This window comes from Phyllopteryx taeniolatus, chromosome 5 (genome assembly GCF_024500385.1).
Source record: "Phyllopteryx taeniolatus isolate TA_2022b chromosome 5, UOR_Ptae_1.2, whole genome shotgun sequence".
Classification (NCBI taxonomy): domain Eukaryota; kingdom Metazoa; phylum Chordata; class Actinopteri; order Syngnathiformes; family Syngnathidae; genus Phyllopteryx; species Phyllopteryx taeniolatus.
Window position 1 is genome coordinate 12117440 of NC_084506.1, and position 22650 is coordinate 12140089.

A 22650-nucleotide genomic window follows, 5' to 3' on the forward strand; every position below is an offset into this window, starting at 1 on the left:
CAATCGCAGGGCACATACAAACAAACAACCATTCGCACTCACATTCACACCTACGGGCACTAATTTAGAGTCTCCAATCAACCTACCACGCATGTTTTTGGGATGTGGGAGGAAACCGCAGTGCCCTGAGAAAACCCACTCGTAAAGTAGCAATCAAACCAGCTGCCCCTAATATTGTTCATACTAGGCATTACGGTAATAAATCGCCAACTCGAGGCGAAAGCCACCTACAAAATAAAAGCTTCCCGATAATACGGAGGTCAATGCTTTTCAGTTAAGGAATGCAACCAGTAAGGTTAATTTGAATCTTAATCTTAATCTCTGATTAACGCGCCGTAGTAACCCTGAGGTGTACGGACGCGCGTTTGTGAAAACAAATGCAGCGCAGCAAATGGGCTCTGTTACATTATTTAAAAGGATAAAGCAGCAAAAATGTGTGTTTAAAGTTTGTTTGAGTAACTGAGAGACAGTGGGTGATCACGCAACGCCATATTCTTAAATTGTAAAGTAAAATATTAGCAAAGTGCGTAAATTATTGCGAATTACACACGCGTTACATGACCCGTGAAAATGATCAATGAAAATACCCTACTGAATATTTTTTCTTTGTTATGTCACGTCCTCGCATAAACGCGAATGAAACCCGAAATTTGGGAATTACCCTGAAGGCAACAGCAGCTGACCGGAAAGTCATTGGTTCATCCAGGCCAATGTACTGTCATTTGGACTCATTCTACCAAGGGGACCGCAAGCAAGTAGCCACGCGGTTGAACTCCTGTAAGTCACACCCCGCACCTAAATTATAAAGTCGAGTCGTATAAACTGCGGTACAATGACGAACGTAATATCTCGTCACAACCCACACAGTCAAGAATCTGTCGCGTAAATAAATGGGTGAAAATCAATAGGGCACTGAAGACACCACACGTTTATTTGCCCTTCGAGTGTTTGTGTGTGTGGGCTGGTGAAGCCACAGTTTAATTCATCATCCAGCCCTCAAAGGGGACGTTTAGAACAGGCAGAGACTACTAACCAAGTTTCATTTGATTCACGTAGGAGACCTGGATACAACGTCTCCGTTTAACTTTTCTGTCGTTGTTTTCTTTCTTTCTTGTTGTTGTTGTTGCTGTTGCCAAGCCCGAGAGGAGACAGCGGCCAACACTGCAGCAGGCGGAAAGCACACTAAAAGAACGATGGGCTCCTCAGGACGAGTCTGGCCTTTGCTGACACTTGCATTTCTGCTGGGGCTTCATCACACCTCATGTTTCTGGATCCTCAATGTTGTCTTCCCTCCCAATTCCAACGCTCAAAACCATAGCGGCATCACACCTCCGCTCATCATTGGTAAGTTTACCTTGCTGTCCCTGTTTTTTTCCGATTAGTCCCCATTCAATCAATCAATCAATCAATCAATCAATCAAGATCTCAGTTGAAGAGGTACATCTCGACAAAAATAGTCACCTTGTGGCATGTTGGTGTCAAGGGACCATGTTGAAGTGAGTTGTGGAGTTTCATTTAGACAAAAATACTGCTTTACCACCATCTTGTAGTAGCTTCATGTCAAAGACCTATGTTGAAGTGAGTTGAGGAGTTTAATTTGGACAAAAATGGTGCTTTTCTGCCATTTTATGGCATCTTAAAATGAAGGTACTATGTTGAAGTGTGTTGAGGAGTTTAATTTCGAGTAAAATAGTGCTTTGCCACCATCTTGTGGCATCTATAGGCAATAACAGTATACAACTTTTTAGGGCAGCGTCAATTACATGTGATTTTTTTTGTCATTCGAGGAAGGGCTTGGTGCCTATCCTCTGCGAATGGCCGGGGTTCATTGTAATACCACTGGACAGAAAGCTGGCAGGAAACAGGATGTCAGCCAGGAATGCAATGAAATTACCGCAACACTATTAGGATTCGATTACAGTACATCCAAACCAGGTGAACGGTGTATGAACTACAACAGTTTGTACCTGTATATGTGCATTCCACTTTTGAAGGGACCAAAGGTAATGGGACAAATTAACAATCATAAAATCAAACTTTCACTTTTTAATACTTGGTTGCAAGTCTTTTGGAGTCAATTACAGCTTGAAGCCTGGAATGGGTAGACATGGGTATTACAATTTATGAATCAATTCATTGATTGTTAATGAGTCTGTGCTATCCTCATGCTTGTGTAGGTTTTCTCCAGGTACTCTGGCTTTTTTCCATATTCCAAAAACACGCATGCATTAAGACACCTTTTATTTTTGTAGGTATTGCTGGAACTAATACATTAATAAGATGCATGTTTGTCTCTGAAAGAAAGCTAAACAACACTTTAGATAGTCATGAAGCAAGTCTATGAGTTTGTGGATTTTTTTTTTTTTTTATTATTCCTAAACATTTTGGTTGAACTTCAAATAGTATGAGTTTCACGGTGTTCCACTTTGGAGGTTCCGCTGTAAACTGTTCAGATTAGATTAAGTGGAACGTTTTGAATTTCATGTGGGTGGTATTATGGCAGAGGTAAGAGTTGTGAGCTTGGGGCCCACAAGGCTGTTTATTTAGTAAAACAAACCTGCTCACCGTCTCTATGAATGTGACCAGGCTGTTCATTTATCTGTGAAATTATGGGCTTGCGCAAAAATAATGACAGTAGTTAATAAATATGTATATTTTAAATGATTAGATGACTATGTACTATGTTATGCTAATATTCAACTGATGGAATTACATTTAAACATTATGCTATCATGTAATGTTGCATTTACTGTATATCCTGTACATTTTCTGTTCCACTCTCAACTAAACAAATATATTATGGCCTTAAAGGGGCTTGTTATTCACTTTTGGGTGCTTTCAATGCTCATCTCTGACTTATTAATGCAGTTCCAGGAAACTTGGGGAACCGTCTGGAAGCTAAGATAAACAAGCCACAGCTGGTCCACTGGATGTGCTACAAGAAAACAGTTCACTGGTTCCCCTTGTGGATTGACCTCAACATGTTCATGCCTATTGGCGTGGACTGCTGGATCGATAACATTAGGTAACACAAACTAATGTGTTTCACCTCCTGCTCCCAGACATGGGAAATATCGTTGCTCAGTCTCTGACGCAAGTCAGGTGATCGGTGCCATCAAAGGGGAAAGTATTTGATCAGGTTGTTCTTTGGGCCTACACTGCTCCCACGTTTTAACCCTCACTATTACATCGGACAACACTTTTGACATTTTCTCATATTATGTCCTATTAGGGTATGTTTTTAAATAGTCTGACACAAATATCTTTGTTTAGACTTGTTTACAACAGGACATCAAGACGGTCATTCAACTCGCCAGGTGTGCAAGTGCGGGTGCCAGGGTTTGGACAAACCTATCCCATTGAGTTTCTTGACAATAACAAATTGGCCGGTGAGATGAATAAATCTATTTTGGTCAAATTGTGGATATTTGTATTGATTAAAGAGGGAAAACATATCATTTCATAAAGACGGCAATATAATCTGTTGAGGTTAAGGGTTACATTCTGTTAACCTGCATGGGCTGAAAAAGAATTTTGAGCATTGTGTGCATTACCTTGAAATAAAACAATATGATTCAGGTGTATTTGAATGAATTTAAAGTTATTGCAGTAACTCGGTTTGCTTTCTTCGCAGGTTATTTTTACACTATGGTGCAGCATTTAGTCAATATTGGCTACACTCGAAACGAGACTGTCCGAGGGGCACCGTATGATTGGAGGTTAACTCCTAGTAAGTAGTGAAAACATTATGCACTACACTACACTACATTGTGTATGCAGTGCTGTGAAAAAAATATTGGCCCCGTTTTCAAATTCTAATTTGTTTGCACGGGTTCGCTACTTTAATATTCAAGATCAACAAACAAATATTAATCAGAAAAAGATAACACAAGTAAATATAAAAATGCAGTTTTTATGGTGATTTTATTTATTGAAGACAAAACAACATTCAAACTTACCTAGCACTGTGTGACAAAGTAGTGTCCCCTAAACCTAATAAGTGGTTGGCTCACCCACGGGCAGCACCTACTGAAATCAAGGTTGTGTGTGTTTTTTTTTATAACTGCCAATGAGTCTTTCACATCTCTTCTCTTCCTTGCAGAATTGTTTTAATTCAGTAACACTGGAGGGTTTTCAAGTCACTGATGGTGTAGTGGTGCATTTGCCTGACTTCGGTGCAGGCAGTGTGTGCTCAGTTCCCACTCAGTGGCGGTGTGAATGTGAGTGAGAGTGGTTTTCCCTGTCTATATGTGCCCTACGACTGACTGGCGACCAGTTCAGGGTGTAGTCCGCCTTTCACCCAAAGTCGGCTGGGATAGGCTCTGAATACGATAAGTGGTACTGAGAATGAAGGGAGGGTTTTTGAGAATGAACAGTTTTTTTAATATATATATGTATATTTCACAAATTCTGTCAGGGTATGTAAACTTATGAGCATAGCAAAATTAAACCTGACTGGGACTCTTGCAGTTTCAAAATTCCCCTATCACCCATCAAAGACCAACAGTTGCATGATTCTGCAGGTATCTGTGCAAATGTGGTGGGAACACAGACAGTTTGCAGGTCTGTTTTAAGCGCCCTCTCAAACACTATTTCCACTGTCCCATTAAAAAAAAATACACATTTATGGCATGTACAGTCTCACAGTTTTAAGGTTCCCACGGTTTCCACCCCTTTCCTTGATTTAACACACACACTAGTAAATCACAAACTTTGTAGTGTCTGTACGAAATAATAACATTTTTAAATATTTAGATTTTTGCGTGTTTTAGGAAAAATGTGAATTTCACCATGATTTTTTTTTCATTTTATTTTATTGCTGTCACATGTCAAAATTTTGACCTGAACAGCATGTAATGGTTTTAAGCAAATTATCAGACCTGTAACATAATCCACACTATTTGAAATGTGTGAATATATCAGTTCTCGCGTGGTTAATCTTTTTCTGTAGATGACAGGAGTTGCTACGACAATGATGATGACAGATGAATGCATGAATGTTGATGTCCTTTCCTTGCCCTCCGACAGATGAGAATGCAGAGTATCTCATAAAGTTGCAGGAGTTGGTGGAACAGATGTACGAGCAGTACCAGGAGCCTGTTTACTTGCTGGGGCACAGCATGGGCTGCCACTACGTCCTCTACTTCCTCAACCATCAGCCTCAGGCCTGGAAGGACAAGTACATTCGGGGCTTCATTTCCCTGGCGGCTCCGTGGGGGGGTGCTGTTAAAGTACTGAGAGTCATAGCATCAGGTACTGCATGGCATGGCATGACATGTATTTCCCACCATTTAGTGAGCCGAGGCACATACTTTTCATGAGCAAAACGTCTCTGCATGCACACCACAGAAAAAATAAATAAAAATCACAAAAAGTGGACATAGGTGTAATTAAGTGCCTTCTGCCATCTGGTGGAGGAGCCTTGAATTGTTCTTCCTGTCACTTGCTGTCACTGGCACAGATAGAGGAACAAAGATACATTGTGGTAAATAAATGATTTTCGGACCATTCAATCGAAATTGTATAATTTTCCATGACACATATGATGATCTCTCACAGAACACTAATGTGCCACAGTACAGTGGTTGGAAATCACTAGCATACGCTATAGTGAAATACAGATACTGTATAAGAGACTGTACAGGATTTAGCCTTTTTTTATTTTTTTTTAGGGGAAAATGACGGCATCCCAATGATTTCCAACATCAAGATCCGGGAGGAGCAAAGGATGGCGACAACAAATCCCTGGATGCTGCCAACAGAGAAGGCGTGGCCAAAGGAGCACATCTTCTTATCCACACCAAAGTTCAACTACACCAGACAGGACTACCAGCGCTTCTTCAAAGACATCAATTTTGAGGATGGATGGTAAATTCATACTGTACTTACAGGATACCTTTTGCTGCTCAATTTCAGATGTTCTGCAGAGCCAGATTGATTTGATGTATTCATTTGGATTGCCTCGTTTTTATTTGGTCATCCCTGACTGATGACTCCAAAGTAACAATTACGGCGTAGCAATTATTATCCAGTATTTGATCTGTACCCTCCTTGAGCCATCACCTTATCGTGGTGGAGGGGTTTGTGTGTCCCAATGATCCTAGGAGCTAAGTTGTCTGGGGCTTTATGCCCCTGGCAGGGTCACCCATGGCAAACAGGTCCTAGGTGAGGGACCAGACAAAGCACGGCTCCAAAAACCCCTATGACGAGTACAATAAATGGATTCAGATACAGAAGCTGGCTCTAGGGACGTGGAATGTCACCTCTCTGGCAGGGAAGGAGCCCGAGCTGGTGTGTGAGGTCGAGAAGTTCCGACTAGATTTAGTCGGACTCGCCTCCACGCACAGCTTGGGCTCTGGTACCAGTCCACTCGAGAGGGGTTGGACTCTCTTCCACTCTGGAGTTGCCCACGGTGAGAGGCGCTGAGCAGGTGTGGGTACACTTATTGCTCCCCGGCTCGGCGCCTGTACTTTGGGGTTCACCCCGGTGGACGAGAGGGTAGCCTCCCTCCGCCTTCGGGTGGGGGGACGGGTCATGACTGTTGTTTGTGCCTATGCACCAAACAGCAGTTCAGAGTACCCACCCTTTTTGGAGTCCTTGGAGGGGGTGCTGGAGAGCGCTCCCGCTGGGGACTCCATCGTTCTGCTGGGGGAGTTCAATGCTCACGTGGGCAATGACCGTGAGATCTGGAAGGGCGTGATTGGGAGGAACGGCCCCCCCGATCAGAACCAGAGCAGTGTTCTGTTATTGGACTTCTGTGCTCGTCACGGATTGTCCATAACGAACACCATGTTCAAGCATAAGGGTGTCCACACGTGCACTTGGCACCAGGACACCCTAGGTCGCAGTTTGATGATCGACTTTGTGGTCGTGTCATCGGACTTGTGGCCCAATGTCTTGGACACTCGGGTAAAGAGAGGGGCGGAGCTGTCAACTGATCACCACCTGGTGGTGAGTTGGCTCCGATGGTGGGGGAAGATGCCGGTCCGACATGGCAGGCCCAAACGTATTGTGAGGGTCTGCTGGGAACGTCTGGCGGAATACCCTGTCAGAAGGAGTTTCAACTCCCACCTCCGACAGAACTTTGCTCATGTTCCGGGGAAGGCGGGGAACATCGAGTCCGAGTGGACCATGTTCCGCTGAGGCGGCCGACCACAGCTGTGGCCGTAAGGTGGTCGGTGCCTGTCGTGGCGGCAATCCCCGAACCGGACGTCTTCGAGGAAATTCTGGTCCACCACCCGGCGTCTCAGGAGGGGGAAGCAGTGCACCATCAACACTGTGTATAGTGGGGATGGGGCGCTGCTGACCTCGACTCGGGACATTGTGACCCGGTGGGGAGAATACTTCGAAGACCTCCTCAATTCCACCGACACACCTTCCCACGAGGGAGCAGATTCTGGGTTCTCTGAGGCGGGCTCTCCTATCTCTGGGGTTGAGGTCACCGAGGTGGTTAAAAAGCTCCTCGGCAGCAAGGCCCCGGGGGTGGATGAGATTCGCCCGGAGTTCCTCAAGGCTCTGGATGTTGTAGGGCTGTCCTGGTTGACACGCCTCTGCAACATCGCATGGACATCGGGGACAGTGCCTCTGGATTGGCAGACTGGGGTGGTGGTCCGGAGGGTGTTTTCGAACTACAGGCGGATCACACTCCTCAGCCTCCCTGGTAAGGTCTATTCAGGGGTGCTGGAGAGGAGGGTCCGTCGGGAAGTTGAATCTCAGATTCAGGAGGAGCTGTGTGGTTTTCGTCCTGGCCGTGGAACAGTGGACCAGCTCTACACCCTTGGCAGGGTCCTCGAGGGTGCCTGGGAGTTCGCCCAACCAGTCTACATGTGTTTTGTGGACTTGGAGAAGGCGTTCGACCGTGTCCCTCGGGGAGTCCTGTGAGGGGTGCTTCGGGAGTATGGGGTACCGAACCCCCTGATACGGGCTGTTCGGTCCCTGTACGACCGGAGTCAGAATTTGGTCCGCATATCCGGCAGTAAGTCTGACTCGTTTCCGTTGAGGGTTTGACTCCGCCAAGGCTGCCCTTTGTCACCGATTCTGTTCATAACTTTTATGGACAGAATTTCTAGGTGCAGCCGAGGCGTAGAGGGGTCTGGTTCGGTGGCCTCAGTATTGCATCTCTGCTTTTTGCTGATGATGTGGTTCTGTTGGCTTCATCAAGCCGTGACCTCCAACCCTCACTGGAGCAGTTCGCAGCCGAGTGTGAAGCGGCTGGGATGAGAATCAGCACCTCCAAATCTGAGACCATGGTCTTCAGTCGGAAAAGGGTAGCGTGCCCTTTCCAGGTCGGGGATGAGATCCTGCCCCAAGTGGAGGAGTTCAAGTATCTTGGGGTCTTGTTCACGAGTGAGGGAAGAATGGAACGGGAGATCGACAGGCGGATCGGTGCAGCGTCTGCAGACGCGGACTTTGTATCGGTACGTTGTGGTAAAGAAGGAGCTAAGCCGAAAGGCAAAGCTCTCGATTTACCGGTCAATCTACGTTCCTACCCTCACCTATGGTCACGAGCTGTGGGTCGTGACCGAAAGAACAAGATCCAGGATACAAGCGGCCAAAATGAGTTTCCCCCGCAGGGTGTCCGGGCTCTCCCTTAGAGATAGGGTGAGAAGCTCGGTCATCCAGGAGGATCTAAGAGAAGAGCCGCTGCTCCTTCACATCGAGAGGAGCCAGATGAGCTGGCTGGGGCATCTGATTCGGATGCCTCCCGGACGCGTCCCCGGTGAGGTGTTCGGGGCACGTCCCACCGGGAGGAGACCCCGGGGACGACCCAGGACACGCTGGAGAGACTACGTCCTTCGGCTGGCCTGGGAACGCCTCGGGATCCCCCCGGAAGAGCTGGATGAAGTGGCTGGGGAGAGGGAAGTCTGGGCATCTCTGCTAAAGCTACTGCCCCCGCGACCCGACTTTGGATAAGCGGTAGAAAATGGATGGATGGATATTTGATCTGTTCAGAATCTGGCCAGTAACATTAAAGCCAAATATGTCAAGCACCCTTCCGTACAATTGGAGAAAAAATTAGAACGTACCACATGAGGACTGATGAACGTGGTTGGTTTCAGGTACATGTGGGAAGACACGAAGAACCTCACTGCTGATCTCCACCCGCCCGGTGTTGAGGTGTGGTGTATGTACGGCGTCGGACTACCTACTCCAGTGACCAATATTTACGACGAAGGGTATCCCAACGCAGACCCTGTCGACTATGTTTATGACGACGGGGATGACACCGTGGGCAGCCGAAGCATGAGTCTCTGCAAAAACTGGTCGGGCCAGCAGGAGAAGCCTGTGCATGTTACAGAATACAGGGGGCTGCCACACCTTGATATTGTATTCAATGAAAAAGTGCTCAATCAAATACAGCAAATATTAGAGGGGAAATCGGAGATACCCAACGAAGTTGATGTCAGGTCTGGGCAGATATAGCAAACAACAGCATTTTGAATTGGATTAAAAAGCACATGCAGCAAATAACAAGTTGTGTAAGCCTGACCCCAAGTTTATAAACATGATCCCTATTTGTAAACTATGTACTTTGAAGGAGAGATTCTTTTTTTTCCCCAAGATGATAATTTTGTAGTTCATGAAGATGTTGTGTTGCCTAGCTTTTTGTGGTTATTGTGGATTTTTGATTTGCCTGTAATAATAGATTTTGTTGTAAAACTGACCGAAGGTAACAAGAAGCATCCAATGTTATTGTCCTGCACCAATACATCAATCCACAGTAAACCCAGTTGTCGTCATTATCGTGCGCGTGTGTGTTACTGCGACCGAACGGAAGGCGGCGTTTTGGAGTCGCACTTTTGTTTTCGTTCGACGTATCTGAGCTCGATTACTCCCACCTTGACTGAAGTTGCCTTACCGGGTTGGATTGCTCTGCGTTCTGTTGTTGATCCTCGTGACCGTCACTTGCGGATGCTCGCAAACAACGTCAACATTTCAAGGTTCCATAAACGGTACAGGGAGAAGTTACTCGTCCGATAGCATCTTAGCGACACAAGCGCAATGTTTTTTCGGCTATGAGACATCGGGAGCCATGGGGGGGCTTAAGCAGCGGGTAGCCGCCTTCTCGCTTGTCGGAGTGGCTTTGTTTTTGTGGCTGTTTTGTGGAAGGAGCTCCGGCGAACCTGTGGGGAAATGTGGCGGCGGCGGCGAGCCGTGCCAGTCCCCGGGACCTCCGGTGGTCCTCGGTAAGTGTTGACCGTAGCGCCCCGTAGTGTTCTCTTTCCATGCTTCGCTTTTGGCGTCGTTTGCGTCGATCTTAATTGACAACAGTTGAGCGAACGACGACAAGGGAGACATTTCTTTCCTTTTCATAAACTGTCAACATTTTGGGAATTACACAAACAAATCTATTCGATTTAGGTTAGTAACTCAAATAAAAGCTCAAGTGACTATTTGGCCCGGCGGTCCGACTAACTTTAAACGCCCGTCACTGAAACTTCGAATTTCGAACTTCAGCACTTCGATGGATCGATCCCTTTAGACATGTGCTGACATTGTATACAGTTGCGAAGTCAATGAAACCAAGCCCCTGAATGGGAAACTATGACCTTCTCTACATCTAGAGACGCTTGTTTACAATCCCATCATGAGACTGCTGTTATGGGGTTAAACACATTCCCTTAGCCAATCCCATCGTTTATCTGCACAAGACATCATGTGGTTCTTTTCACTCAGACTGTTGTAGGTTGACGTCATCCAGTTTCCATTATCATTCTGTTCGCATTGCCCCCACCCCCCACCCGTTTACCCACTTGACCAAATGTGGTTGAGTTTGGGGAAACCTTATCTTGTGCCTACTTGTTCTGTTCAAATGAGGACCGGATAACAGTTTGTGTGACAAGCACATAGCTGGAGCCACAAGCCGTGTAGGACCTATCTTAATGTGTGTCTGGATTTGTGTTGGAATATTTGTATGTCCCCCCCCCCCCCTTGATGATAAAGATGTGTGGCAGACCGTAACACTAACCTTTCACTAACAGTTGTAAAACTACGATCAATGTTTTGTCAAAATGGCCACGTGGACTCAATGCCATCAATGGTCAAAAGTTCATTCAAAATAAAACTTATCGCAGTGCTTTCTCCACCCCCCTTTCACCTTGATCATTTGGTCAATAATCGTGATATGAATCTCTAAATATATATACTGTACTGTATGTGTGTTTCTGGCGATTGCAGTTCCGGGGGACCTGGGAAACCAGCTGGAAGCAAAGCTGGATAAACCCAGTGTGGTTCATTACATTTGTTACAAGAAGACGGACACTTTCTTCACTTTATGGCTCAACTTGGAGCAGCTAGTGCCTGTTGCCATCGACTGCTGGATGGACAACATAAGGTATGACACCTGTCCATACCGTCTGAATTTTTGGGGTTTGCATTCACTGCAAATTAGGTAATCGTACAGTGGTACCTTAACTTACAATCACCCCAACTTAGTTGTTTGAGGTGCAGCATGTTGCTTGGTCAATTTGAATAATAAAAAAAAAAAAAACGAGCTTCAGATAAGCTGCCGCTCGAGTGAAGTAAAAAAAAAAAAAAAAAAAGGAGGGTGGCAGTCGCCGATGGACTTTCAGCCTTTCCACAAATGGGACAAACAGTCAAACACACAATGGAAACACTTGCAAGGAGCATGGAAAAGGTGCTCACACTGAACTTACTTCGTGGTACATGACCAACTGGAGCTGGAGTCAGAGCTCCTGATGTCACTCTTTATTAAAGACGTAGTAAATAATATTGCCGTATTTTGGAAGCAGCATAAGATTAATGTCATTTCAAAGGGGTGAATTTGTAAGTTAAGGTGCAACTCATTTAGCTTTGTACACATTCGATACAGTTTTGTCAATGATGATCTTTTTCACATTGATTCCTGTTCAAGTGTCTTTTGGTACAGTCCAGGCTTAAATTTGGTCCTTCAAAAAGGACATTTTGACAGAGAGTGCTGAGTGAGTGGAAAAAACCGGACAGTTCCAACACATTCAAATCTGTTGGCCTTGAGGTCGATGCCACCTTTTGATTATGACTGATGTCATTTTAAATAGCCACAATTCCGCCAAGACATATACTGTAGGTCAGTTCAGCTCAACACGGTACCGTTTGGAACTGTAAAACCCTGCCTAAATGCATCCCTTTATTCTTCACTTTAGGATCATAAGATGAAGTTGTGTTGAAGACTCTAAATTGATGTAAATGTGCGTGTGAATGGTCTATAAGTTCCCCGTGCCGGCCTTGTTGACACTCTTTCAACCATTATCCGTCTCCACTGTATGCATCCTTCCAAAGGTCACTTTTCCCAATGAAAGGTGGTGTAAACAAAGCTTGAAGTAATCCATAACACTTTGGAATGGGTCCACAAAAACAAGAAAACTGTTAAATCAGCCCTCTTAGGGAATGGAAAAAATCCCACATTTTAAATTGCCTGTTCAGAACATTTACCAGAATTAACCAGTTTTTAAAACAGTAAAGTAAGATTATATGTATATACACCGACTTGCCACAACATTATGGCCGTGGAATATACAGTGATCCCTCGTTTTTCCGCGGTTAGATTCATTCATGTAGATACATTCACGCCATAATGGCGTGCCACAGATGCATAACTTCTGCCCTCTTTGATCATATCTAAAAGTTTCACTTTTTCGCTGATGGTGATCATCATCTTCTTCCTCTTGGGCGCCCCGGACGAAGCTTTCGCAGGGGCACAGAGCTTAGGTGGCATTGTAAGGGCTTAACTAATCAACTAGTTATCACGAACACAACACTAAGATACAGTATGCGAGACAGTCAACAGCGTGAACGAGACTGGCGTGACACAACAAGGGAAGATGCTGGGTGAGGCTGCGATGATGCGCAGCCAATCAGCTCACGGGATAAATCCACTCGTTCGCTCATTGGTCGATGTCGCCTCGGGAACCAATCGCGTACCTTGTTTGAGTGCCCGTGGCATGTACAATACAGGCATGTACAAAGCCTCTGAGTCAATTCATCTCTTTGTTTGGCATGCAGGGAAACCTTCTCTCGTGCGCATCAACATGAAACAACGCGTCTTGCCGCAATATGGCTGCTGATATAGCTATATTTTTTTTCATTTTTTGATGAATTTATTTTTTTTGATGAATATTTTGGAAAAACCCACAAAGCAATGAAGCCGCAAAGCGTAAAGTGGTGAGGGAACACTGTATATCCAATACAAGGGCTGCATCAAATATTCTGCTTTTACAAAGATAATGTTGTTTTGATTGACACGGTCAAAGAGGTAGTGGTTGCAGTTCAGAATCATACTAAGAGTTGCTCATTTAGCTACATCGTGGTCAAATATTGGAAATATTGTATGACACAGTGCAGTTTGACACCACTGTGAACTACAACGACAAAAATGCACATTGTTCCCCCCTCTGACTCTCAACCGTCTCAATCAAAGGTGAGCATTATTATTCTTGTAAAAGCAGTTTTGTTTTGTTTTTCCGTACAGCTCTTATATTGTATCTAATTAGATTACAAAGGTTGTCAAATTGTGGTGGATGGTGCATATGTCCTGTCAAAAGGTTTGGACACACTTTCTCAATATCACAAAAAAAATAAAATAAAAATGTGTGCATTTAATCTTTTGACTGATACTGTACATTGTTCAGAGCAAATGTTTTAGGGCACCTTTGTTTAAATTATTTTTATACACAGAAACACAAGTTTGTTTGTTTTTTTCCCCCCCCCTCCCAGTCAACATGGCATCCACGGAACAGTCAACCCTCTGGTCAAGAATTATAATAGCGCCACACTTCTGTTAGAAATTCTTCATAAAAAAGAAGGTAGCTTTCTAGCTAACAAAGAGATGGGCAAATGAGCATTGTCATGGCTCCAGTTCAGCATCGGCTGAGGTCTGTGCTCCACAAAGTGTCAATTTTGTTACTGTATACTTGGTCCTTCTAGAATTGTAAAAAACAACAAATCTAATGGTGCCCTGAATTCTGTAACACTTGCACAGTACTGTATATACTGTAAATAAAGACGTACAGTAGCTAGGATAATACAGTCTGTCCACAAGCCAGTGGAACGGCAAGGTTGATTTTTGTTCATCACATATTTTTGAAAAGAGCTTTTGAAATACATGTTTCCTGGACTAGCATTATGCAAATTTAAGAGTTTGTCAGGCTCACAAAGCAAAAGTGTCCTACGCATAACAACCGTCATGTTCAGGTCATTCGGAACTCTTGTTAGGTCAATCGGGCTTGTGTGTCTTGCATTCCAAAACAGTTGCATTTTTGTTGTTGTAAATCATTAACACTGAATGTGTAAAGGTTCGGTGCAGGTGGAGGCAGAGGTGAAAGCAGATGGCCCAAAGGGCAGAAAAGCAAGCAAGCAGGCAAAGCAGAGCTGCACAAAATTCAAAATGTTTATTCATAGAAAAGAAAAACACACAGGGGGCTAGGATGACAAAAACACAGGGGGACGGACTCACCACAACAGACGACAACCGCCCAAAGGACGGACGAAAACAAACACAGAAATGGAATACCAAGACTAACGAAACACACAAGACGAGTGTGGATACAAAGAGCTAATTGGAGAAGTCACGAGGAGGCGGGCAAACGCAACAAACCTGAAAGACTGCTTATACCCTCATGGCAGTAATATTACATTGTAGCAGTGAGACAATATTGTCTTGTTATCTCTTCCAGTTCTAGTATCAATACACCGGCATGAAATATTACTGCTATCTGATGAGGTATATGTACTTAATGAGTATTTTCTGATCTGTCAACGTGGAATTATAAGACCACAAGATGTTTAATTACATTTTGCTTTAGGATGAATGCGTACAATCAGACAGAGCCTTGCCGAGTTCTGCAGAAAGTAATAGTGATACGCTTTCTATGATCTATTAAGCACTATTATAATCCATGCTTTATTTATTTCACTGGCATTTTGGTTTGGAAAAAGCTACTTCTGGTCAGCAGTCAAGAGCTGGTACCATCAAGTATGTAATAATACTAATAGGAAAGCATCATGTCGTAAATCATCTGAAAAGTAATAAAGGGCAGAAAAGGGAAGATGTTGTCACACATGGTGACGAAACTGCAGTGGGTGAACCTGTTTGCTGGTGTATTTGCATGTCTCGCACCGCAGAAGCAGAACGAACACCCAAGTCATGCTTTCCTAATGACTGTGTGTATGTGTGTGTGCCTGTAGGCTGATCTACAACAGGACCACACACACCACCTCGTCGCCACCAGGGGTGAACATCAGCGTCCCGGGATTTGGCCAGACGTACTCAGTGGAGTATCTGGACCCCAGTAAACGTAGTGTGGGTGAGTGTGGAAGGATGAAAGTCCACTTCGAGCCTTAAACAATCATAATTACAATCATCATACATCTCCTGTATGTCGATTCTCAATCAATCCGTTTTAGTTATTAATATTAGCATGAATGTACCCACGTGCACAGGTCAATTTAAGAGGGGTACACAAATTTACAATTCGTTACAATTTTCGTTGTAACGAATTTACAACGATTGCCTCTTCTGAAAAATCCATCTTTTTTCCCCACTGGCTGTCTTTCAAAATAGAATAAAAAATTTGTAGAATGATGTAGAATCATCACACACAAGCCTACGTCATATCGAAGCGACGGTTTCTGTTGTTGTAATACTGAATTCTGGCCAAGGGAGCGACAGAATTTCTGGATTGTGGCTTTAATGCTTCAATAAATGAATGTTTTTGGCTTTTGGACCACTAAAGTCTATCTTCAATTATGAGTGGTATAGTGTATATGAACTGACAGATGTCTTATTTGTCAAGTGAAATATGAAGTTAAATGCTTTCAGAAATATAGTCAGGCTACCAGTGCTTCCATGGCACTAAACCCAGCTTGTGCTCTTGTCTTTCTTTTAGGTATGTATTTTTTTAATATCGTACAGGCGCTGGTGGACTGGGGCTACACTCGAGGTGACGATGTCAGAGGAGCTCCCTATGATTGGAGGAAAGCACCGAGTAGGTGGAACACACGCACGCACATCTTCAGCTCCTTCCATGAGCAACTCAATTTTGACTATGAGATGCCTTGTTGCTTTCCTCGCAGACGAGAACAAGGAGTACTTCCTGGCGTTACAGGGGATGATCGAGGAGATGGCAGAGAAGGCGGGCGGGCCCGTTGTTATGATTGCCCACAGTATGGGCAACATGTACACGTTGTACTTCCTCAACCAGCAGCCGCAAGCCTGGAAAGACAAATACGTCAAAGCGTTCATCGCTCTGGGAGCGCCGTGGGCCGGCGTGGCCAAGACGCTGCGTGTGCTCACCTCCGGTGAGAGAAGAAACTGAGCATGTGCATGTGTTTTTCTTTTCAGCAGTACAAGACCACCGTGACACCACAAACCGAGTGAACCATTGCTGCAAAGCTAGTTATTATTAGTGGTCAGACTAGATAAGACTTGGTCATTAATGAATCCTTAATTCTAATATCCTTAGCATGTCTGCTAGTTCTGAGGTTCAGGGTTCGAGTCTCAGCTCCAGCCTTCCTGTGTGGAGTTTGCATGTTCTCCCCATACTTGCCCGGGTTTTCCAATTGGTTGGCTACCATTGCAGGGTGTACTTGGCCAAAGTCAGCTGGGATAGGCTTCAGCACACCCGCAACCCTTATGAGGACAAGTGATATGAGAATAAAAATGATACTTTTACTAATTAGTTTGTCATTAATAATCACACAAATGGCCATTTGTCAGATGATCAGTAAACCATTGTGTTGGAAGAATCCACACAACAACCTTTCCCCTTACTTTTGTTCCTGTTTCTCCACTTCCAGTTCTTTAAAATGTGTTTTTTTCTGTTTGTGTTTCAGGTGACAATAACGGGATCCCGGTGATCAGACCACTAAAGATCCGCTCTCAACAACGTACGGCTGTGTCCACCTCTTGGCTCCTTCCCTACGCCCACAGCTGGCCTAAAGATAAGGTGTGTTTGCGTGCACGATTATGCATCATGAAAGCGCCAAAGAACGCACCACACTTACACGACAATGGGATATTTGACTACATTGTCAAAACAATCCGGTTCACACACACACACACACACACACACACAGATATTGTCAGATATACCCCAAACAGTGCCTTAATTTAACCTCAAAACACATGAATTAGTTTACATACCGCCAATGACTTTGAATTCAAAAGAAAAGATTACAGAAAAAATGTCAAACTTCTCAATAACTCTATGGTTAAAGTCGGGGGGGGTTGTCAAGATTCTTCTCAATAGAGAGCATGGGCAGTGCATTGAGATGATCCTGTGACATTATTTGCAGATATTGCTGGTGTGACAATCAAGATTTTCCTCATGGAATGAATCTATCTATCTATCTATCTATCTATCTATCTATCTGTCTCTGTCTATCTGTCTGTCTGTCTGTCTATATATCTATCTGTCTGTCTGTCTATCATTGAATAACATTGTTCTCCACTTTGTTGCAATATAGCGCTACAATGATTCAATGCATTGTAAAGCCTTACACTACACATTTAAGTTTTCTCACCTCCGTAGCTATCCTCTGAAGATCACCTGGGCCCAGTGTGCGACATTTCTTGGCCTGCTGAGATACATCGCCAGTGTTCACCTTCTATTGTCTATTGTTTGTCGGCTGCTTATACTTGAAGCAGAGCCCAGGTGAGGTGAAAAGAAGCGAGTGCTCGTAAAGACAATAAAACTAATATAACCCGTGGATGCAGCAGTTCACTCAAAGCATGTGGAGCAACACCACCGAACCAAATACCTCACTGCCACGGCTCCAACAAGTTCACACTGTAAGCTAATGCTAATCTGTGCATTCAACAAAACTTGAAGCACCTCTAATTACAGTGCTGTGAAAAAGTGCCCCCTTCTAAAATTCTTATTTTTTTGCAGTTTCCCCACTTAAGGTAATCAAACCTATCAGTATATATAATATCAGACAAAGATAACCCAAGTAAACATATAATGCAGTTATTAATTATTATTATTGTTTTCTTTTTATAAGGAAAACAAAATAGTGTGAAACATCTTCGGCTCCCTTGTTAAATCATGACTTAACTGTGACTCATCACAATTTTTGGTTCTTTTTCACTGACAACAACCCAGCCTGATTACCTGCAGACGAGTTCAATCACGGACCCAATAAAATATAACCTGTTTGACAAAATGAAGTCAGCCAAAAGATCTCCAAAAGCTGCAACAAAATGACACAATCCTTAGAAATTCAAGAAGAGATGAGAAATAAAGTAATTGTCATTTATCAGTCTGCAAAGGATGACAAAGCCATTTCTAAAGATTTAGGATTCCAGCGAACCATGGTGAGAGCCAGTATCCACAAATGGAGAAAGCGTGGAACAGTGGTGAATCTTCCCAAGAGTGGCCGGCCTATAAAGATTACCTCAAGAGCACAGTGACGACTCATCCAGGAGATCACACAGGACAACATCTAAAGAACTGCAGGCCTCCCTTGCCTCACTTAAGTTCAGTGTACATGACACAACAATGAGCAAGAGACTGGGCAAAAATGCCATCCATGGCAGAGTTCCAAGGCAAAACACACTACTAACCAAAAGGAACAAAGGCTTTTCTCTCTTTTTTTGATTTTTTGATTCCCAAGACTTTTGGGAGAATATACTATGAACTCACAAGACAAAAGTTGAACTTTTTGGAAAGTGTATGTCCCGTTACATCTGGCGTAAATGTTGCACAGGATTTCAGAAAAAGAACCTCATACCAACAGTCAAACACGGTGGTGGTAGTGTGGTAGTCTGGGGCCGCTGGGCTCCTTCAGGACCTGGACAACTTGCTGTGATTGATGGAATCATGAATTCTGCTCTTTAACAGAAAATCCTGGAAGAAAATCTTCAGCCATCAGTTTGTGACCTCAGGCTGACGTGCACTTGGGTTCTGCAGCAAGATAACGATCCAAAACACACAAGCATGTCAACTCCTGAATGGCTTAAAAAAAAAAAAAAAAAAATTAAAGAATGTTTTGGAGTGGTCTAGTCAAAGTCCGGTTTCGAATCCTATTGAAATGCTGTTGCATGACCTTAGAAAGGCTGTTGATGCTTGAAAACCCTCCGTTGTTGCTGAATTCAAACAATTCGAAGCTCTAAATAGTTTATTATTTATTTTTTTTTTGCTTAAATGAAATCACCGTTTAAAAATTGCATTTCATGTATACTTGGATTGTCTTCGTATGTGATATTTACATTTGTTTGATGATTTTAACAATTAAATTGGAGAAACTATGCAAAAAAAAAATATTTTTCACAGCACTGTACTCGATGTAGTTGTAGTGTAGTGCATTGCAGTGCATAACGTTTTTACCACTAGACAATGTTGACTTTTTACAGCACTGTTGTCCCCTTTAGAGGAAACAAAAATCTGTCTGAGGATGGCATCAGAACTCTGGCAGTCTGCTTATGTCACTCTCGTTTCACCGTACATCTTCACTCAGTGTGGTTTGCAAACAAATTCTCCCTGTTTTTTTATGCAGGTTTTGATCCAGACACCAACAACTAACTATACCGTGATGGACTACAAGCGACTCTACTTAGACCTGGGTTTCGAGGACGGCTGGCTTATGCGTGAGGACACGGAGTCTCTGCTCTTTGACCTCACGCCGCCCGGCGTGGCCATCCACTGCTTGTATGGCTCCGGCATTCCCACGTCAGAAGCCTTCCAGTACACGTCCAAGTTCCCGGATGAGGATCCCACCGTGGTGATGGGTGACGGCGACGGTACGGTCAACCTGTTGAGCGCCACCCAGTGCAAGCGGTGGGTGGGGCGGCAGAAACAAGCGGTGACCTTGCAAGAGCTTCCTGGGAACGAGCACGTGAACATACTGCTCAATGTCTCCACCGTGGCCTACATCAAGAAGGTGCTTTTTAACACTGCGGGAACTTTACGCCCCCCTGGTCCCTAACACCACACGGAAAAACTCACCTCAGTCAGTTGTGCTGTTTAAATTGTCATTTGTGCTGCTATGGTTTCAGCCCTCCTAAATGCTTGTGTGTGCCATCTGGAAAGTTGCAGCAGCCATTTTGACACCTCTTAGTGCATATTGGTTCAATAACAACCTTGACTATGATTATTATTATCTAATTAACTACGTGGCATGGTGGACGACTGGTTAGCACATCTGCCTTACAGTTCTGAGGACCGGGTTTCAAATCCCAGCCTCGCTTGTGTGGAGTTTGCATGTTCTCCCCGTGCCTGTGTGGGTTTTCTCCCGGTACTCCAGTTTCCTCCCACATCCCAAAAACATGCATGGTAGGTTGATTGGAGATTCTAAATTGCCCTTAGGTGTGAATGTGGTTGCGAATGGTTGTTTGTATAAATGTGCCCTGCGATTGGCTGGCGACCAGTTCAGGGTGTACCCCGCTTCTCGCCCGAAGATTGCTGGGATAGGCTCCAGCACGCCCGTAACCCTTATGAGGTTGAACCGGTACAGAAGATGGATGGATGGATAATTAACTGTGTTCAAATGGCTGCTGCTAGAGTGCTTATTGTGACCAGTTTTAAATGAATTTTATACAGTTGATGTCAGAATGTTTACGGATAAACATATATTCTTAGCTTTCCAAGAATCACACATTAGTGTGTTTATTGTATTAAGGGGCAAAGCAGGGGTATATAGATATACAGAATATATTTTAGACATTCAAATTTGAGCTTTTAATTGAGTAAGCCCATATTTTTACACATTTGTTGTTATCATGTATTTAGCTTATTCATCTCATCCCGAATTCTACCTTTTAATTTTCTTTTTCAAAAATCTCTTGTGGCTTCATACATTTGGGTTAATTTTGTCCGACAAACTATAAATTAGTAAGATAATTGTGACAGGACAGTTGGGCACAGTTTCAAGTCATTTTACTTTAAATAAGTCTGAATTGTAATTCATGTTTAATAACCGACAAGACGAAGTTACAACAACCACTACATCAGGGATTATTAACAGCAACACTGCTGTTTGTAATTTTCAGGAATTAGCCCTACTGATCTCGAAAATCTGACCGCATTTTCTCAAGGTCATTGGGGTGGGACATTGGAAACGTCATACCAGTACATATTTTTGGTTTTGTTTGTTAGTACTCTTCATCTTCGGTTTCACATTTAAGATGGACTACTACACTCTTTTCTGATATTATTCATGTGCTAAAACTCTTCATTTTGTGTCTCGAGATTTTTTTTCTTCTGTCAAACCAATGTTTAATAGCATCCCATTGTCCTCCACATTTCCTTCACTTATTCTCCAGTGCCAAATTCTATACTCGTCCCAGTAACCACGCAAGAGGGTTAATGTTTGCTTTGGTTTGTCAAATTTACAAATTTTGTCTCTGGTTCTTCTGTCTGCACAGTAATTGATTTGACAGAACACGGCCAAGTTGGTCGGTTTTGTTGGAAGTTGTCATCCAGTGAGATTTAGCCTTTGCATGCTTGCTTTAGCCTTTTGCTTTTTTTGGCTGCTTGTATCACATAAATTGATTCTTGTTCTCTCTTTAGACAATCAAGAAGTGTTCAGGTTGTGCTTCACCGAAGTTTTCCCAAACGTTTACTTGTGTGTACTTGTGGAAATTAAGTTAGTTACTCTTTCTGCCTAGAGTACAGTAATTTCTCGTGTATAATGCACATCCCCCCCCCCCCCCCCCAAAAAAAACACATTGTCAAAAGTCAATAGTGCGCATTATACATAGGTATAGGGGCAAATGGAAAAAAACTCACATTTTATAAATGTATGCCGCCATCTAGTGGTTATAAACAAACTACACGTTCATTCTAAAATGCCACCGCCTAGTGGTTATAAAAAAAGGTGTAGCCTACACTTTCATTCCAATATGACGGGGGTACGTATGACTGCATATATGTACAGTTATGCTCATAAGTTTACATATCCTGGCAGAATGTGTGAAATATTTTTATTTTAGTTGTTTTAATATGACTGATGAATGAACAACAATCTTCTTTAATTTCTTTATGATTATGTTTTGTTTAATGATAATGCTTTTCTGAAATGCTTGACAGTTTAATTTGAATCCCATTAAAATACAATTAAATGTGTTTCGCCAGGTCCTTCGTGTTTTCTTTAAAGAATTGTACCCATCTTACAAATTCTGCCTGGGTAATCAAACATATGAGTACAACTGTGTGTTTTCTAATTTACTAAATAAAAGTAGGGCTGTGAATTTCAAAATAAGAGCCAGTAAAAACTTCAGAATAATTCTTTGTAAAAACTAACAAAAAAAAGATAACACTTCATGTTTTGATCATATGGGTAGATGCAAAATCATGCATTGTAAAAATGCAATATACATAGGTAGAAGGGTTTTCTGAAATTTTGGGGTCAACTTTGGGGGGGGTGCATATTACACATGGGTGTGCATTGTACACGAGAAATTACGGTAATTGTATTACCTGACCACAATGATGCTCTGCTGTGAACTGTCAGATAAGTTCTGGCTTCGATAAATTGTTAGCATTGGTATAAATCAAACTGACATTTTGTTTGAAACAATTATATCACCTTATATTACTTTTTGAGTCATTTACATTCTTGTAAAAATATTTCAAATGTAAAATTAAAAGAAAACAAGCACGGGGAGAACATGAAAACTTCAAATGAAATCAAAAGCAAGTTTGAACAATTAAA

The 22650-nt window shown here is 43.2% G+C and overlaps 2 protein-coding genes across 2 annotated transcripts; both read left to right on the forward strand.

The window, feature by feature from the left end:
- Nucleotides 1-628: 628 nt before the first annotated feature.
- lcat (lecithin-cholesterol acyltransferase) lies at nt 629-9741 on the forward strand. Its single transcript, XM_061772747.1, has 8 exons — nt 629-777; nt 1138-1344; nt 2869-3025; nt 3274-3389; nt 3635-3730; nt 5029-5253; nt 5673-5868; nt 9060-9741. Exons 1-8 carry the CDS (start codon nt 711-713, stop codon nt 9421-9423), a joined length of 1428 nt encoding a protein of 475 aa, XP_061628731.1. The 5' UTR covers nt 629-710; the 3' UTR covers nt 9424-9741.
- A 155-nt stretch (nt 9742-9896) lies between these two features.
- On the forward strand, nt 9897-22534 carry pla2g15 (phospholipase A2, group XV). The gene is made up of 7 exons (XM_061772748.1): nt 9897-10187; nt 11179-11335; nt 15184-15302; nt 15885-15983; nt 16072-16296; nt 16831-16943; nt 19495-22534. Exons 1-7 carry the CDS (start codon nt 10034-10036, stop codon nt 19921-19923), a joined length of 1296 nt encoding a protein of 431 aa, XP_061628732.1. The 5' UTR covers nt 9897-10033; the 3' UTR covers nt 19924-22534.
- The last annotated feature ends 116 nt before the right edge of the window (nt 22535-22650 follow it).

Excerpts from the sequence above, each read along its gene's own strand:
- lcat (XM_061772747.1), top strand. The coding sequence starts at position 711 with ATGTACTGTCATTTGGACTCATTCTACCAAGGGGACCGCAAGCAAGTA. Across the intron at positions 3,390-3,634 it reads TGACAATAACAAATTGGCCG|GTTATTTTTACACTATGGTG; the intron begins GTGAGATGAATA and ends CTTTCTTCGCAG. Across the intron at positions 5,254-5,672 it reads ACTGAGAGTCATAGCATCAG|GGGAAAATGACGGCATCCCA; the intron begins GTACTGCATGGC and ends ATTTTTTTTTAG.
- pla2g15 (XM_061772748.1), top strand. The coding sequence starts at position 10,034 with ATGGGGGGGCTTAAGCAGCGGGTAGCCGCCTTCTCGCTTGTCGGAGTG. Across the intron at positions 10,188-11,178 it reads GGGACCTCCGGTGGTCCTCG|TTCCGGGGGACCTGGGAAAC; the intron begins GTAAGTGTTGAC and ends TGGCGATTGCAG. Across the intron at positions 16,297-16,830 it reads GCTGCGTGTGCTCACCTCCG|GTGACAATAACGGGATCCCG; the intron begins GTGAGAGAAGAA and ends TTTGTGTTTCAG.